General features: G+C 36.8%; 1 protein-coding gene across 1 annotated transcript in view; it reads right to left on the reverse strand.

The window, feature by feature from the left end:
- Positions 1–256: 256 nt before the first annotated feature.
- The window catches only part of LOC131039008 (uncharacterized), a 48,060-nt gene continuing 28,318 nt past the window's right edge, over positions 257–19,998 (reverse strand). The window contains exons 3-6 of the mRNA XM_057971644.2: positions 16,000–16,126; positions 1,143–1,214; positions 972–1,043; positions 257–872 (exon numbers count right to left, since the gene is read on the reverse strand). Of these exons, the coding sequence (XP_057827627.1) occupies positions 586–872; positions 972–1,043; positions 1,143–1,214; positions 16,000–16,126 (558 nt within the window). The 3' untranslated portion in view covers positions 257–585. The remainder of the gene's footprint in view (positions 873–971; positions 1,044–1,142; positions 1,215–15,999; positions 16,127–19,998) is intronic.

Genomic DNA, 19,998 nt, shown 5'->3' on the forward strand with positions numbered 1-19,998 from the left:
CATACCTAAAATGTCCATCTACATCATTTAAGACCTTGTAAAATACAGAGAGATTAAATAGAATAAACAATAGGTGGTTGACAATAAGGAGTGCATGACACATATAACGATCTATAGACCACTTGTCATAAGGTACAATGATTGATAATAATTAGTGATATGTTACACTTTGCCCTAATTCACTCTCAATGTACAGCAAATAATTGGCAAAATACTTCATTCTGGACAAACAAACTCCCACATTTACTCAAAGATACGGAAAGAACCAAAGCCACAACTGCACTTCCAAACATAATCCACAGCAAATTTCAATTTGCATTGCCCATGCCTATTGTAATGATTACATTGTGATTAAATTTGTTTAAAGGACCAAGAGTAAATCTATCCTTAGTGACTATCAGGTTGTCTGATTTAATCAAGTACAAAAGTAAAACTTTAATGAGCCCACTTGAAATGCCACACTTCTGCAGCTAATAATAACAAGCGTTCTTAGCAGATTGGAAGTGCTTCCATAATATCTTCCAAGCATGTACTAGCTGCCACCTGCAGCAAGTATAATGCCAGTTGCCAAATACTACACCATAATTACAAATCAGAATGAAACAACATATCTAATGGGCTTGTTTCAGTGTTATTTTCAATTTCAAGCATACAAGAAAAGGACTCTTCAATTCTCTCATTATGCTGATTACTTCTGTCAGTTCCAGCATCATCCAACCAATCATGTGAGCCAGCCTCTTTCTTATCTTTGCGTTCTTTTGCAATAACTTCAATTGATTCTGCACAGAAATTTCTCCGACCTTGTCTTGCTGGTTTCTCAGCTACCACAAATTTTTGACCATCTCGCCTTCTTTCAGGAAAGCCTGCCCAAACTGAAGGAAATGGTCTCATGAGAGAAGAATATATTGCTTCACAAAATACCGACAAACATGAATTGAAGACATGAGACAAATCCTAGAAATTTCTCCGACCTTGTCTTGCTGGTTTCTCAGCTACCACAAATTTTTGACCATCTCGCCTTCTTTCAGGAAAGCCTGCCCAAACTGAAGGAAATGGTCACATGAGAGAAGAATATATTGCTTCACAAAATACCGACAAACATGAATTGAAGACATGAGACAAATCCTAGAAATTTCTCCGACCTTGTCTTGCTGGTTTCTCAGCTACCACAAATTTTTGACCATCTCGCCTTCTTTCAGGAAAGCCTGCCCAAACTGAAGGAAATGGTCTCATGAGAGAAGAATATATTGCTTCACAAAATACCGACAAACATGAATTGAAGACATGAGACAAATCCTAGAAATACTAATAATCATACAATATACTAAGTATCTGCTTAGATTGTCCCCCAATATTCCTGAAAGAGACTTAGATGTAGGCTGTACAGCATAGTACTTTGTATGGAGAATAGCCACCGCCAATAAAAATGAACCAACCAAACTTCCACAATCTTTATGTTGAAGTTTTTAACATAAGTATAATAATAGCAAGTACAAGCATCTCATTTCAATATAAATCACACATTTCAGTTTTTAAATCTCTGCAGTAATGAAATGAAGTTTAGCATCACGATTTTTCACTTCAAAAAAATACACTATAGTACTGGTTTTACTCAGGGCACAAGATCCACGTTTGAAGATATTACACGATCATTCTTGCTGGAAATTAGGGGCTCCTTGTACAAAGCAGATCGCTACAATTCTCTGATTCACTATAATATAAAAAGTATTGAGTATTCACTGGAATGCCTCCGCTATGCACTTGCTAATATCTATCAGACTGGACCAATCCATATGGTCCCAGACTCCCAGTTTTACTCCACCTGCATACTAGTGCCTCCAATTAGCATGTAGTTTCAGCCTCATCTTCATATATCTTAATAATGCTCAAGCTAAAGCGTAAAAATCATAATGGCTAGTAAAATGGTTGTCATATCAAGTTTTATAACCTAACCTTGCGTACACCACAATTAACATTGTCTAAAGGCTTCTGGTTGCTAGCATTAACTACCTTCAGGATGGCACTGTATTGCATGGTATGCAACATGTTTTTTGTCTTGGAGATGTAGGCTATCCCCCAACATATCCAAGTGCAGGAAATAAAGAGGACCGTGTGAGAGCATCTCTGGAGCATCCAGAGGGCATTTCAACAATATCCTGGGAACCAGGGTACAACTACACACCCATGAATATGTCAAGAGAATGTCTGCCCGTTCTGCACCGTGATACTCAAATGTCTAATTATAAACTTATTTTATGAATATATTTAATTAACTAACATTTTCCAGTTTACACCACTATCTACTACTTCCTTACAAAAATATTTCATTTGTGCTTGGTCAATAAAATACTATTGTAATAGAAGCAATCATTGGAGAAAGATGACAATGATGTCCATTATATCTAAGACCATTAGGCTGAAACAATGATGTTCATTTGTGTATAGATTAGGCTGAAACAACATTGAAGACCAATATATTAAGTTTTTTGGGATTTTATGGTTGCTAGAATTTCCGATGAAATCATAAGAGAGCAGAAATACATGCATGCACACAAGAAAGATAGAATTGCTGAAATTAAAAACATAAAAATTCATAAACAAGAATATTGATGGTGGAGTACTCAACAAATATCACTCATTCAGGAAACACAATTAGTACAATGTCTAGAGTTGTAACTTGTATTTGTCAACATTCAGAATTTGATTGCTCACGTAAAACAGAGAAAATAGTTCAAACAATGAAATTATAGCGTAACAAAATTCAACACTAGTTCCTATAATTTGCAAAGCATTTATTTATAAATTATAAGGTTTCCACATATATTCTGGAACCTTGCATGTAGATCTCACCACTAAAACAATTCAAGTTTACTTGACTTGTCTTTCAAATAAAGTTTATAATTGTATATAAATTATAGCTAAAATTTTAAAATAGCTCCCATTGAACTGAATGATTAGTGATTACCCCAAAAATATCTCTAGGGCTTATAAATATAAATGATCCATCTATGGGATATCTGACAGTAACTTGCTTTTTATAAATAGAACATGATTGAAATAGCTCCTTTTAATTAATGCAACAAATTCAAGATTGTACAAATATTTCGTTGTGGTTAACCTCCTACTGTTCTCAAATATATCTGGAGCCAATTCCATCAAGCCATTTCTCTCTATATCTAAAACAATAATAGTGCCCAGAGCCTCAGTTTGTTGAGTCGGAATCAAATAATGGGCATGAAATGGAATCACCAAAATAAACAACTTCGTGTTTTACTCCATTTAATTGATTTCTCAAATGAACTAAGGCCATTGCACCTACTTGCAAAATTTTCACTACAAACCTAATGGTTTTACATTACATTTGAAATAGTAAATTGTCTATCAGATTTTAAAAACAATAACTAGTGGGGGTTTGAGAGTGAAGACTCTTATGGGTTTGCAGGGCAGCAATGACAAGTTGCACAAGGTGTTAGATGTGAGAAAAAACCAAAGATAGAGATGGTTCAGGGGCTATGCCGCCAAGAAAAAAAATTTAGAGAAAATGAGGAAAGAGAGATTGAAGAGAGCAAAATGATCTTCGTATTGGGCGAAATGATGCTTTTAGGGGCATTTTAGGGTTTTTGGATGCAAAAAGAAAGTCAATCTTTTTTTTTTTTTGGTGCTCAGCGCCTTTGGGTACATGCCCAAGCATACCACCAGGCGAACCTGTACCTAGACGTGCCTGGTACAGTTGCAGGAAGCCTTAAGGGCGTACCTGGTAACATAGATATTAAATGGATTGAAAAGGAGAAGCGAGGATTGGTCAAGGATCCATTAGACAAGCCACAACTTGATATACAAAGTGACCAAAACTCAAAGGGCTCTTTTGAAATTAATAACACATATGAGGCACAATTATACTTAGTACTATGCCTATCAGAAACTTTAAGTTTGAACAATGACATCAAAAATTTCTCCTTTAATTTTTGGTTGCTACTGTACTGCTATCAACTATGTAAATTGCATTTTGAATCTTTGATTTGTTTGCTACATTATAATAGTTTATGAATGTCTAATCTTAGATTTTGATGTCATGTACGTCCCCAAAAATTGGTCCCTAAACTGTCATCCTTGAAACATATCTCACCATCCCGATCCCTGAAATGCTGTTGAACATAAATGTTAATGTATAGATAGCTTCAGTAAGATAAATGATTGAATGAGAGATAAATGAAGTCTCTCATTCAATCACTTACCATATCGATTATTCAATTGATAAACATTCCCTTTATATTAATCATAGTATCCAAATTTGTTAATCTATTCATATTCACCGATTGGCAAATTGAGTTAATTCTTGCAAATAAGACTTAACAATTATCGGTTAAACTATCGTTTAGATTAGTCTATGTTCACACCGATTATATCGGATGTTAAGGATACACCGCTTGGCATACACCGATTATATCGAGTGTAAAAGATAATGCTAATATTACCATGCGCCACCGATAATTATATCGGGTGTTAATATAAACCATGCTCCACCGATAATTATATCGGGTGGTAAGATAACTATGCACCACCGATAATTATCGGGTGTTTCAATATATGCACCAGTTGGTAAATAATATGCCATGCATTATTATCGTGAGGGGGCACGATCAAGTGATGTCTTGATCGACCATGTCCAAAAGACATGGCTGGTCAAGGCATCGCTTGACCGTACCCAGCCCACTACATATACCAAAAGAAATGTGTGAGAATGGACATTGAAATTAATAAATGCTCCTCCTCTCCTGCCACATAAAAGAAGACAATCAGATTTATACAACAATTCAGTGATAGATAAAATAAATATTAAATTAGAATATAAACTTGCATATTGAATGTAAATTGAACATTATTTACATGGTATTAGAGCTATAGTTAAATCGAACCTGAGGCTGTTGAATTTTACGTAAAATTCAAATCAAGTATATATTCAACATCACAATTCTATCAATGGCTGGCGCTATCAGATTTGAAGACAGACTCGCAAGGGGTGACGACTTCTCCGCATGGAAGTTCAGAATTCAAATGATTCTAAAAGATAACAAAGTTGAATCATTTGTAAACACTGAAACTAAAGAACCTGAGACTAAACCTGACCAAGCAATTTGGAGAGAAGGAAATGATAAGGCTATCAAAATAATAGTTGATGGGGTAAGGAACAACATAATACCCATTATAAAGAAACACAAAACAGCCTTCAACATGTTCAAAGCACTTGAAGACGCTCTTGAGATATCCAACGCCAGTAGAACCTTGGCTCTAAAAAGAGAGATAAATCATATAACCATGATAAAAGGAGAATCAGTCAATGCCTACTTCATGCGAATATCTACCTTAAGGGATGAATTGGCAACCCTTGGATATGAGATCCAAAGCAAAGAATTAACCCTCATTGCTCTAGATGGGTTGCCTAGCATCTGGGAAACATTCGTCCAAGGCATCGGTGCAAGGGACAACTTTCCTAAATTCGATAGACTAAAGGCTGACTGTCTCCAAGAGGAATCAAGGCAAAATAAGAAAGGGATCAAACAGAAGAATATAGATGAAGACCTACAAGTTCTAAATACAAACTCAAACAAGAAAGGCAAGCAGAGGCAATTCAGGAAGAGAAAAGGTCGTCACAGCAAGAACTCCTTCAAGAAGGATCTCTCTCAAATTCAGTGTTACAGATGTGACAAATTTGGGCACTATGTTGCCAAATGTCCAGAAAGAGCTAAACAAGCCACATTTGCCAAAACAGGAAAATCGAAAAGGGAAGAGGACTCCGAGAAGTATGTACTCTATTCAGCACTCACAAATCAAGCATCAAACAAAGCGAACTCCTAGGTGATCGACAATGGCTCATCCAGACACATCACGGGATTCAGAGAAGTACTAGATTCCATGAAAGAGGAGAATGATGAAGAGGTAACCATCGAAGATGACTCCACACACCCTGTCAAAGGAGTTGGAAACTGCACCATCAAACTAAAGTCAGGTGTATCATTACAACTTAGAGGAGTGCTATATGTTCCAGGCATTAAGAGGAATCTTGTCTCAATATCAGCACTGGAGGACAATGGATACAGAGTGACCTTCATGGACAACAAAGTGTTGGCTTGGCCAAAGAACTCATCTATCAAGAAAGCTAATACAATTGGTAAAAGACAAGGCTACTTATATGAGCTATGCACAGAGCCCAACTTAGCCCTCATTCATGAAACTACAGATGCCAATGAAATCTGGCATAGAAGACTAGGCCCCCTAAATTTTAGAGCTTTATCATCAATGGGAGACCTTGTCATAGGTCTACCTAAGCTAAAGCAATATCATTCAAGGGCATGCACAGGATGTGCCCTAGGTAAAAATACTAAGGGTGCTTTTCAGAGTAGTACTAGGAAAACAAGTAAGACTTTAGAGTTAGTTCATTCTAATGCATGTGGACCTATGTCTGTAAATTCATTGGGTAGATTTTTGTATTATGTAATATTTGTTGATGACTACTCTAAGAAAACCTGGATCTACTTTCTGAAATATAAAGAATCAGAAGAGATCCTTAATAGGTTTAAAGAATTCAAATCACTAACAGAGAACTACTCATGAAACAAAATTAAAACCCTAAGAACTAATAATGGGGGGGAATACACATCAGAATTATTTAAAGAGTTTTGTAAAAATTCAAGGATTAAGAGGGAGTTAACAATATCTTACAACCCTCAACAAAATGGGATAGCAAAAAGGAAAAATAGGACAATCGTTGAAGTTGCCAAAGCTATGATCCTTGATCAGAATCTAAATATCAATCTTTGGGCAGAAGCAACTAGCACTGTTGTATATATTCAAAACAGATGTCCTCACTCTCATCTTGAAGACAAGACCCCTGAGGAAGCCTTTACTAAATCAAAACCAGATATAAGCCACCTTAGGATTTTTGGATGCCCTGTCTATATTCATGTACCTAAGGAGAAAAGATTAAAATTAAAGCCTTCTGGAAAAAGGGGAATCTTTGTAGGATACAATGAAACCTCCAAAGACTATAGGATATATATACCTGGTCAAAAGAATATTGAACTAAGTAGGGATGTGATCTTTGAAGAAAACTTAGCCTTCAAAAGAGCCCAAAGCTCTCTAGATCCTGAAGTCTATATTCCTAACCCTAGCTTAGATAGAGATCCTACTCCTGAGCTTCAGAGGGAGAATCCTGAGGAAACTATGAGTGAAACTCAAAGTCCACCTAGAGAAAACCTCAAGAAAAGACCACTATGGGCCACCAAAACTGTAGAAGAAGCTCAGAAGTTTGTTGCTCCCTTAGGAACCTTCAGAGAAAGCAAAAGGCCTAATAAATTCACTAGCCATGTTGCCCTTATGAATGACCTCTCTAAAGCCGAACCAAACAATGTATCAGATGCACTTAAACATCAAGTATGGAAGGATGCCATGTCTGAAGAGTATCAGTCCACTATGAAAAATGATGTTTGGGAGATTGTTCCTAGGCCAACCAAGAAATCTGTGGTTTCATCTAAATGGCTATTCAAAATCAAACATGCTGCAGACGGCCGTATTGAAAAACACAAGGCCAAATTTGTAGCCAGAGGCTTCTCACAAAGGGAGGGAATAGATTATGAAGAAACCTTTGCACCTGTTGCCAGGTATACATCAATAAGAGTTGTATTAGCCATTGCAGCAGCAAAAGGATGGAAGGTACACCAAATGGACATTAAGACATCTTTTCTAAATGGTGAGATCTCAGAAGAAGTCTACCTAGAGCAACCTGAAGGTATTGAAATTCATGGTGCAGAGTCTCATGTGTGTAGACTCAAGAAAGCTCTCTATGGGCTCAAACAGGCTCCCAAGGCCTGGTATGAAAGAATTGACACCTATCTCTCAGGACTAGGCTTCTCCAAAAATGATGCAGATCCTAATCTCTACTACAAAAGAAATAAAGGTGATATGCTAATACTGATTCTATATGTTGATGACTTATTAATCACATGAAATAATCACCTTATAGATCAATGCAAGAATGATCTATCCAAAGAATTTGATATGAAGGACTTAGGACTCCTTCATTACTTCCTAGGATTGGAAGTATGGCAGAATTCTGACAACATTATACTAAACCAAGGAAAGTACACCTTGGATATTTTGAAGAGATTCGGAATGCTAAATTGTAGACCCATGACCTTTCCTATGGAAACCAACTTACATAAACTTAAAGAAGCAGCAGCAGAGTCACAACCCACTGATCCTACTCAATACAGACAGATGATTGGGTCCCTGATGTACCTGGTAAATACAAGACCAGATATCTATTATGCAATTAATGCTCTAAGTCAGTTTATGTGTGAACCGAAGGAGATACACCTGGTTGCAGTAAAACACATTATGAGGTACCTACAAGGTACTCTAAAACTTGGTCTCAAATACGAGAAGGTTGATATAAATCTACATGGATTTACAGATTCAGATTGGACTGGAAGTGTGACAGACCGGAAAAGCACTTCAGGGTGTTGCTTCAGTCTAGGTTCAGCCATGATATCTTGGATCAGCAGGAAACAGTCTTCAGTAGCTCAAAGCTCCACCGAGGCAGAATACATTGCAGCTTCTATGGCTGCCCGAGAGGCAGTATGGCTAAGGAAGTTGCTTGTGGGGTTGTTTGGAGAACCTATGAAACCCACTGTCATACACTGTGACAACCAGAGCTGCATAAAACTTTCAGTAAACCCAGTGTTTCCTGACAGATCCAAGCATATTGAGATTCCATACCACTATGTGCGAGATATGATAGATAGGAATGCAATCCAATTGGAATATGTTTGTACAGGAGATCAAACTGCAGATATTCTGACCAAGCCTCTTTCCAGAGTGAAGGTTGATCACTTCAGAAAAGGTTTAGGTATGATAGAAAGGTAATTTGCTTTGTAATCTATGTTTGCATACCTATAAGATGTTTAATGTGTAAACCTCTTTGTCATGATAGGACAATTTTTGGATTCTATCCCCTGAGTTCATATCTAAGAGGTGACGATCTCTCAAGATAGTGAACACTTGTATGTGGACATTATAAGGTGACGATTTTATAATGTCCAAACCAGTTATCATGTTGGATCTCTGATGGATCATGGATGAAGCCATGATTGTGTTATGGTAAAACATTCATATGAAGTGTTAGTGCACTTACCATAATTTGGATAAAGGTGAGAATTGAATATTTTCTCATATGATTATCCTTAAGTATTACGTGATTAGGTAATACTGGTATCACGTGTTGTGGTGATATCCTTTCATCACAACACTAATGTGATAGACATCTTGTATCACGTGATTAGGTGATACTTCATATCTCGTGAGTAGATGATATGATCCCCTAGAAAATTAAAATATGTAAATGAATGCTAACCATCAGTTGAATTGTGATGCTTGACACGCTACTCTTATTTATCTTACCTAGCTAAGAGGGAGTGTTAATGTATAGTTAGCATACACCGATTATATCGGGTGTAAAAGATAATGCTAATATTACCATGCTCCACCGATAATTATATCGGGTGTTAATATAAACCATGCTCCACTGATAATTATATCGGGTGGTAAGATAACTATGCACCACCGATAATTATCGGGTGTTTCAATATATGCACCGGTTGGTAAATAATATGCCATGCATTATTATTGTGAGGGGGCACGATCAAGTGATGTCTTGATTGGCCATGTCCAAAAGACATGGCCGGTCAAGGCATCGCTTGACCATACCCAACCCACTACATATACCAAATGAAATGTGTGAGAATGGACATTGAAATTAATAAATGCTCCTCCTCTCCTGCCACATAAAAGAAGACAATCAGATTTATACAACAATTTAGTGATAGATAAAATAAATATTAAATTAGAATATAAACTTGCATATTGAATGTAAATTGAACATAATTTACAATAAATTTATTCAAATCTTATCAGTATACCGATGGCACCTATAGTTACTCTTGCTAGTGGATAGATACTATTGCAAGGGTACTCTGGTCCCTATTAGATGTTCTATGCTTTTATTCAATTAGATTGTAATTACAACTAGAGAGAGCATATAATTACCTCACCTTGGCAGTCAAGTAGTGTAAATTGTGCTCTAAAATTAGATTTAATTACTGCATGCACGGATAAAAGAGCAAGAATATTCCATAATATTCCTCATTCCACGAGGACGCGTCCCCCCCCTTTTTGGGCGCATCCCCCCGTCAGAAACGTCTCGAGGACGGGGGGACGGGGACGCGACATCCCCTGCCGTCCCACCACCGCCACCCAAGCGTTGCCGGGACGCGGAGACGTCCCCGCGTCTCCTAGGGAGACGGGGAGACGTGGAGACGTCTCCTTGGGAGACGTCTGGGCATCTCCCAAAGAGACATGGAGACGCCTCCACGTCTCCTTGGGAGACGTTTGGGCGTCTCCCCGTCCTTCGAGAGACGTACAGATGTCTCTCCAAGGACGGGGAGACGCCCAGACGTCTCCTGTCGCCCCCACGTATATGCAATATTTAATATTAAAATTTAAAAAAAAAGTGACTTTTTAAGTTTTTTGAGGGTTAAGGGGTAACTCTAATTGGACGTGGGCCAAAAGAAAAATAACACCCGACGCCTTTAGAAAATAATAAAAGTATTTTTGGCCTCGTGGGGCACTGCCCCTCGACCCCCGCCCTGTATCACGACAGGGAACGCGCAAGGGGCGCTGCCCCCAAACCCCCGTTGAAAAATATAGGGGGAAACCATGCCGATAGAAGTAGGGAAAATCTAACCTCCGAGTCTGATTAGGCTCCATATAACAACACAACTTAGAAATCTTGGTATTTAGATTTAGTATTTCAAATTTCCTATAGTCTCATTTGAAATATAATTCTTACACTGTAATACTATCATACATCTTTTCAAAACTAGTTTTTCAAGTACTATATGTATATGTATAACTATATCAGCACCACCCCCCCGCCGTCCCCAAACTTAGGCCCTTGGTCCCCCTGTCCCGGAAACGCCCCATCCCCCCGTCCCCAACGCCAGTGGAACACTGATAATATTAGTAAGAATCAAGAATAAATGCTAGATAACAATTTAATTGGTTAGTTTTCCTTGCCATTTTAGCCAGTTTGCAATTCAGTACATTTGGACTAGGATGTCTGGTTCGTTGCCTTGGGCCCCTGATTCTGGTCCAATTCGTTTTCGGTTCAGGTCCTGATTCGGTTCGCCTTTGGGTTCAGCCAAGGTTCATACCCAAGCAAAATTTAAAATACCCATGCATTAGCTCATTCTGATTTACAATCCTCGGCTTATGAAAAGCAACAAAAATATTCAGTTTCCTGAGCTCACTTTCTTGACAAGCAACAAAAATATTCAGTTTCCTGAGCTCACTTTCTTGACCGCTCATTCTTCTTCTTCATCTTCAATGGCATTAGTTGTTTCCATGAAAGACTTTTGTTGTTACTCTTGACTGCTATTGCATTTATTCTTGACTGCTATTGCAAGAAGAAGATGAATCCATTAGATGATTTAAACTTAGTATAATGTTCCAATTGTTGCAAGTTGAATTTTGAAACAATGATACTTGAACTTGATATTATCATTTTAATATTTTGATGTTGAACTTGAAGTATATGATGCTATGATGGTATGAACTATGATCATGATGCTATGATTACAAGTTTATGGTATTTTTGTTGTTTAGATGATATTATGTTGCATTCTAATCTTAACTCATGCTTATAGACTGTATTAATGTGTGTGTGTGTGTGTGTTTGTACTAACAAACCCAAACCCCATTTCAAAATTTTGCCGTACCAGCAAACTGGTTCTTCAAACCCAAACTTGAACCCAAAGCCAAACCGGCAACTTAGCAATTGGAACAGTGATATCATAGTGATATCTTCATATCAACCTTTGCTATCAACAATCTATGCTATTTAAAAGGTCGGTGATTGCTTCTCCCCACATCTGGACACAGTACATGAGTTCAATTGTAAGACTATGTTCAAAATATTTACATATTTGTGAGGCCTCACCTCGACTCAGTCTGACATTCAGTGGATTTTATATTTAGACTATTATGGATACTTTATTTTGATGCATTTTGAGACTTAGAACTTATATGATTTCAGGTTTTGGATAACATTGCTATGATTTGATGATTTTACTTATATGCCTTATGAGATAGAACACTACATGATTGTTAGATAAGATGATATTGCAATGATAGATGTCGTTATTGAATTTGTAGGACTTTACTATGATGTATGGTTAAGTTTATGTGAATTGGGATGAAATTGTTTATGAGAATTTTGCTTGATAAAAGATGTATTTAATCTGTGCAGATGAAAATTGTATGCAAGTGATGATGTGTATTGTTATTCCTTTGAATTATATTATATGTGGTCGTTTGAAAGTACTAATGTGTAAATTGAGATGCGCAGGAAATTTACCATGTGACCATGGAAATTACGGAGAACCAAACCTAGACTTATGTATGTTCGTAAGTCAGGGGTTGTCTATTTGGAGAGACAACACCCCGTTTGTGTTGTATTTTATTCGTAACAATATATGCTGCATGAGTGTTAAGTGTTATTTAAATTTAATGTGTAAAAACCACAAGAGACAATTCCATGTTTTAATTTGTAAAAGTGTTTTATTTGTGTCACTTGACACATGCGTGGATTTAAATTTAAATGTTTTATTTTGTCTCTTGGTGGGAAAATGTTTAATTATAGTTTTCCTTAAATAAAATAATGTGTTGTCATAAAGACTTTGGGAATATAATATTTGGGGTGGTCAACATATGTTTGACCCGAAAATAAACTTCAGAGGGGTTTAAAATGGGTTAAATGAACACCTAGGGGTAGTTTATTAGGGTTTCCTAAAGCCCATAAGGTATACCTAGGGGTTAGGGGTAATTTTAGGCAAGTTTCTACTTTTAAATGATCTTTTTGACGCTTTAAAATTTGGTTTTTTTCAGTTGTGCGAAAATTGAAAATTAGAAGTTAAATCTAATTTAGATTTTTCCTGTTCGAATGAGAGTCTTTTTGCATTTTGCTTTTCTTTCCTTTTTGGTTTTTAGAAACTTGTGAGAACTCAAAGAAAGAGCTTCTTAAGGAAGATTTTGAGATTTTGAGGGTAATCACCCACTCTCCATTTTTGGAGACGAGGAATTTTGAAAAGAAAAAGAATAGATTGGAATAAAAATTTTAACTAAGGGTAGAAGAAGAAGAATCGTGGATTGGGCAGCTCTTCCTCAAATATCAAACTACCATTGGGCAGATTAAGGTTGGTCTGATTATTCGTTAAAATGGTTATTTTCTTGCATGTGTTTGAGTATATGATGGGTGAAAGAAATCTGTGTTTTTTATATGTCTTGTTTTAGAATTTCATTTGAAAATCTTGCATTATGTTTTGTTGTGTTTTGGGAGTTTTCTCAAGACCTCTTACTCTTGGGAGAGAAGAGGATCCTGTGGGTGGTAGCAGTGACAACCCTCGAGTGAGAGACTCTCTTTTGAGAGCGATCACAAGGGATCTTTGTGTGACCCTTGCTGCATAGCCTGTTTGTGCAATGGGGGCCATAAGGAGGGATATAAGGCTAGAATGCCTTTGGGGGGCATAAGGAATAAGGGGTTGAGATTCTTGATATGTTTATTGTGCCATGAGGTGGCTACTTGTTTTTCCATACTTGCAGTTCTCCTCAGGGTATTGGTCCACTACCACCCTTTGAAAAGATCATCACCAAAGTGTGGTGCTGTGAAGCCAAGTTGGGAGTGTGTCTGAAAATCTGTATGTATTTTGCCTTCTATGTGTTTGCCTGTTTGTTACCCGTCTAGGAATTGGTTCTCCGAGCTTGGGGGTGGCTACCAGTTAGCCTAGGCTGGGAGGTGAGCACTCCGTGGTCATATTGTGTTTTATTATGCAGGAAAGTCAGGACAAGAGAATAGGAACAGTGATAAGATGCAGAAGATTATTGTTGAAGATACTTAAATCCATTTGCAGATATTTGTTTTAATTTGTTAGTAGAAATATACCTCATTCGATGAATGAGAGGCAAGTTGTAATTTCGAAATAGGACATGAGATTTAGCATTATAGTTAAATAAAGAAACATCTTGTAAAGTTGCAGAATATTGAAAAAGTGGTAAAAAAGCCAGTTTTGCTTCTATTTTCTATTTTGAAAAAAAGATTGCTTGATTTGCATGCAAAAGTTGCTTTATTTGAAATATGGAAAAATCAGCTTTTAAATTAATCATATCTTCATTCTATTTGCAGAAAAAGAAATATGAATAATATTTATTGTTAATATTTAAATGATTGTATGCATGTTGTTTTAAGGCACATATTGTAGTATAAATTTCCTATTGTAAGATTTTTGTGTTTTTGGATTCTCGAAAATGAAAGTTGCAAAAAAAAGAAATTACTCAACTAATTTTGAAAATAAAAATCTTAAGCATCCCTCTCTACTAATTCCTTAACTTGAGTTATTAAACTGTAGATTGTTAAATTGCTATTAAATTCATTGATATCAATGTTTACTTTAATTCAGGAAATAAATCTACATCTATTTACTTTGCTGTGATTTTATTTTACATTTATTTGCTTCAAATTTTAGCAGAAAAAAAAGAGTCAATTTATACCTTTGATATTAAACAGATTAAAATAAAATCAGAATGTTGATATTTATGCATTATTTATCTCTGTATTAGATAAATTAAAGAAAGAAAAAAAAAAAAGAAACATTATATAACTTCTTTCAGTATTTTTTTTTATTATTAATTTGTAATAACCAACATATATATATATATATTTTATTTAAAACAAAAAAAAAAAACTTGCTTGCGGTGGGTATCGGCCGGGCTGAGCACACTGTGAAACGCACAGTGGTCGGCGGCCGAGCGCACTGTGCAAGGCACAGTGGCCGATGGGCCGAGCGCACTGTGTATTACATAGTGGCCAGCGAGCCGAGCTCACTGTGCATTGCACAGTGGCCGGCGGCCGTGCTCACTGTGCGATGCACATTGGCCAGCGGCCGAGCCCACTGTGTCTTGCACAGTGGTGTCTTCGGCGGCGCCGACCTCCTCCCGTCGACATTTCCTCCTGCGTGTGCCCAAATCCGACCACCGCCATGGCCACCCTGCGGGGTAATGCGGTTAGTTTAAAAAAAATATATAATAAATTTTAAGAAGAGAAAACCCTAGCTCAATTAAGAGCTAGGGTAAGAGGAAAGGTAAATAAGTTTAGATTTAATTAAAAAAAAAAAAAGGAATCCCTAATTAGGGTTGGGGAACAGAATTGATCTTGATTTTGGAAAAATATGTTTTAAAGGATTAATATATATATATATATAGGTTATATGTTTTGGAGTATGTATTTAAAGGAGTTTAATTGAGTTATTAATAGAAAGAAAAAAATATGTATATAAATTTAAAAATAAAGCCTAGTCCTTTAATTTTAAATATATTAAGGGTAATAAATACTTATTGGGCATTAAATTTTAAAATGGAATATAAAAGGAGAAATTTAAACACCTTGCATTTGAGGTTAGAATGGTTAAATTTTAATTGACATATTAGAGACAAGTAATAGCTACTCGTAATTAATTTTACCCTTGTGGATTTAATTATCCAAATTAAATGTCACTGAAAACGATTATTATTATTTTTTAAATAAAAATAGATGTTTAGACTATATAGTCCTATTGGAGATTGAATTAATCTCCCCCCCCAAATCTTTAACGTGATTGATTTAATAAAATTTAATGGTTAGGTATCTCGTGAAGATAAAATTAAACCAGTTAGATTTCCGCAAATAAGATTAACAATAATCGATGCTTGGTTCGTTTCAGAATTAGCTCGAATATAGATATGGCAAATCCATTAACGCTTGTCGTGTAAGCGAACTTGTTAATTTATTTGTATTTTTTAAAAAAAAATTCGTTCCGTTTTTGCCTAAATTTTGGGCATGACAATATTGATTACCTGCAAAGTGATGGAGGACAATGGATGCTGCTATAGTGACATTTAGTGAAGCCGTGCCACAACCATATTGTGATATGTAAACAAAGAAGTCACAAATTTCCATCTCTTTGCTTGAAAGTCCTGTCCCCTTTAAAAAGCATTGAAACACATAGTCTTATATTAGCATGTATAGAAAAAAAACATCTGCAAGCATAAGTTTATAAAAATGTAGGTCACAGTATCACAATAGAATTGCTGGCTCTAGAAGCAAAAAATAAAACATCTGTCAGTATATTTATAAATTCGATAAATTTTATGTGCATGGTGATATCAAAGAAACTACAAGAATTTGTAGAACTTAAGGGGTATTATGATTGTAACCCTTACAAAGCTGAAAACACAAGCTGGTAAACACAGGATTTCATCATGCAGCAACACCATCTTGAATTCCAAAATAAGATGGTAACACTATGATGTGGTATTCATCTTTTTAAAATGTTTCCATTACAAAATATATGTTCAAGTACATTTGAGATTTTGTGGGTGGAAAACAAGGTGTTGATTAACTCCTTGCACGGGAGAACATTTTTATACCAAAAGAGATAAAGATTTTTTTTAAATATGGTATATCTTTTTAAAATATTCCCAATGTCCATTACGAAATACATGTATAAGTACATTAGAGATTTTGTGGTTGGAAAACAAATTGTTAATTTAACTCCTTGCATAAGAGAACATTTTTATACCAACAGAGATTAAGATTTTAGAAAAAAAAAGGAGAATCGAAAAATCGGACAACTATCTAGGAATAATGGATCACAGAAATAGGGCAATGACTAATTTGTAGTTCTCAATTTATTGTTGGTCTCTTAAAATTTATCCAAATTTAGTAGGTGATTTGACTGCTCCTGAGCTCAATGGAGATTATGCCCCAAAAGACTCGAGTAGAAATCAAGGGGGTTTTGTAGTCTGGGATAAAAGATTATCTGATATATCTCATTTCAGGCCACCTTGATGTTAAAAAAAAAATCCTAGAAACAATATGAATGCAAACAAAAAAAAATTACTCTGTACCAGAAAAAAAGAATACAAAGCAAAAATCACCCATTCAACATACAAAACATTCATACGAAGAAGAACAAAAGAAATGCTCGACTTTGCCTTCTATTGACCTATTGACGTGTATTTTGTACACAATCATACACAGAATAAAATACCCAAGGGTACCTTATCCTCTCTTGAATAAATCCTCTGATTGCTGAAGATGTCGCAAAAAGGATCAATCAGGGTGACTCCAATGTTCTTTTATGTAGGGTCTCTACGTGTGGATAAGCACCAGTGGTCGTTGTGAATGCTGTTTCATCAAGGGGCCTTACGTCCTCCGAGCTGCAGGAACAAGATTTCCCTAAACTAACAAGTTCTCAAAAAAGATCAAAAGGTAGAGTTTGCAAGGGGTAAATTCTAATCTAATCCTAAGAATGACCCAATGTAGGCTAGACTTGGTAAGATTTTACCAATTTCAATATTGCCATGAAATAACAACCCAACTGAAATTGATGCGATCTTCTAAGGTAACAAATGATTTTTCAATTCATCAAGGATCATAGACACTACCACAAAGGCACATATCCAAAGCTCAATGATGATCGAAGGTTTAAGTAATTCAAGTCTCTCCAGTTGACCACACAAAGCGTTCCTACAATCAGTAAGAAGCTAGTGGTTTGGAACGTGAATCTCACCAAAATCAAGCCCAACACTTAGTCCTTCAAACTTAAACACGACTTCGACTGAGAATGATTCAAGAAAGTAAACAACCATGAAGATAGCCACGAGAATTGCAATAAAACACCATAACTTCAATATTTCATTGATCTCAAAGCCAAAATAAGCAACAATGGCTTGAAATTCTTTCTTCAAAACTCAATCTTGCTACAAAATAACTTTCCTCTCTCCAAAAAGCTCTAAACTTCTAACTATTTCTTATTGCTAACTATTTCTAATGACAAAATGAAAAATGAATGAGGGTATATATAGCATCCTCAATTACAATGAACGGCCCAGATCAAAAGAAGATCAACGGCTGAGATTCTGACACCTAAACCCTAATTAGGGTTTTATTACAAAAGTTCCCCTTTTATTGAACAATATTAAATGCATAGCCAAATATTTAATTTGGCACAAAAATCTAGGAAACATAGACCAATGATAATTAAGGTGCCATGTCATCTATAATAACCTCTCTTCTAGAACCTTATTCCCTTTCCAATGCTCCTTTTTAGCATATGCAATGAATCTGGACACGATTCCCTCAATCTCAGCAATAGGAATCTCGGGAAGAGTCCTCATTCGTTCCTCCAAGTGAATAATCTGATCAAAGGCCTTGAGAAGAGTTGCGTCCCATTCAGGTTCGAATTCCTTGATTTTCTCAATCAGGAGCATATTAGCAAACATTTGATCTCTTTGCTCATCTGTAATAACATTCTCATCTTTGCAAAAGATGACCTTGACCCTCTCTTCCAACTCTCGAAGATCCACATCTGTCTCAACTTCGATTCTTCTGCCAAGAATAGTACATAACACCCCAAACACCTTGTCCTGGATTGGATGGATGACCTCCTCCACTTGATTGCATTTGGCGCCGGTGTCCTCGAAAAGAACTTCCTTCATCTGGAGTAAAGTAGACCACTGGAGTAAATTATGAGCTCCTCCATCCATTATCTTTTCTTGTACTAAGGTCGTCCTTGGTGTTTGCCTGATTACTTGAAGAACAGGAATGATAACATCCTTAGTATGAGCAAGGCGGCTACTGTTATCATTAAGTTGTGGATGATCTCAAGGACCTGGATAGCCCGATGAATGGTCTGCATCATTCTTGTTGCAAACTCAACGGCAACTGTATGGGATTTGTCAATCCAAGAGCTCATAAGCTGGACCAAGCTCTTAACTCTCTCTGCCTCACCAACTGATTCAAGGGGAAATGCTTGCACAGGAGATACTGCTGGATCCTGACGTCCCAAAGGCTGACTGAGGTGGCTAAAGTAGCCTCTCCAAGCACCGACCTCTCTCTCAAGTTTTCTATTCTTTTCCATTTCTTCCTTAAGTTTATCTTTAAGTGCCTCAAATGAATCAGTTGCCTCATCCATTGCCTGCTCGGTGGTGAGTGGACCAAGCTCAACGGTTTCTACATCATATTCTTCTGCAAGGATTTCACCCTCGTACTTGTCCACTGCCGGTGTAGCTATCTGCAACTTCCTGGACCCTGTCTCATCTCTGATCATCTTGGACATTTTGGTGGCCTTCTTCTTTCCTGTTACTCCCTGAGAATTTCCAACAAGGCTATCTAAATCAATCACATTATCTTCGTCTTCGATCACAATCACCCTTGTTAGTCTCTCCTTCAACCAATCTGGAATGGCGGACATGGTCTCTCTAACTTGTATTTCTTTAGGTAATGGCTCTTCTTTCCGGAGAGGAGATGTCGCTTCATCATCATTCTTGTCTTCATGTAGCTCATTGACCTGGGGAGATTGACTTGATGAACGTTGAGATGCTTGTCCTTCTTCATGTTTATCATTCTGAACCATTGATTCCATAGATTCCTCCACTTCAAGTGTCCTCTTCTCTTGTCGAGAAGATGTGCCGGATGAGCGATCTCGATTGGCCTCTTGCTTCTTCTTGGAAGATTCTCTTTTCTCGGGTCTTTCTTTCCTCTTCGCACCTCTAGGGTGAGGATTGCCTTCACTTACGCTTCTGGGGTGAGGATTGCCTTCGCTTGTGCTTCTAGGATGAGGATGGCCTTCACTTGCGCTTGCTCCTCCTTCTGTCGATCTTTCCTCCAAAGTAAAAGTCATAGGTATGTTCTGCTCTCTCAACTTTTGATGTTGCACATCAACCCATCGGCGAGTATAGGACAAAACTGGGGCCATCAAAACTTTTAAGTCCACAACCTCAGGTTCATTCCAATCTATCTTTACTGCCTTGTCCTCTCTATCATAGGATGACTGGAGGTGCCTGCCACTG

The sequence above is a fragment of the Cryptomeria japonica genome, chromosome 9, assembly GCF_030272615.1.
Source record: "Cryptomeria japonica chromosome 9, Sugi_1.0, whole genome shotgun sequence".
Taxonomy (NCBI): Eukaryota; Viridiplantae; Streptophyta; class Pinopsida; order Cupressales; family Cupressaceae; genus Cryptomeria; species Cryptomeria japonica.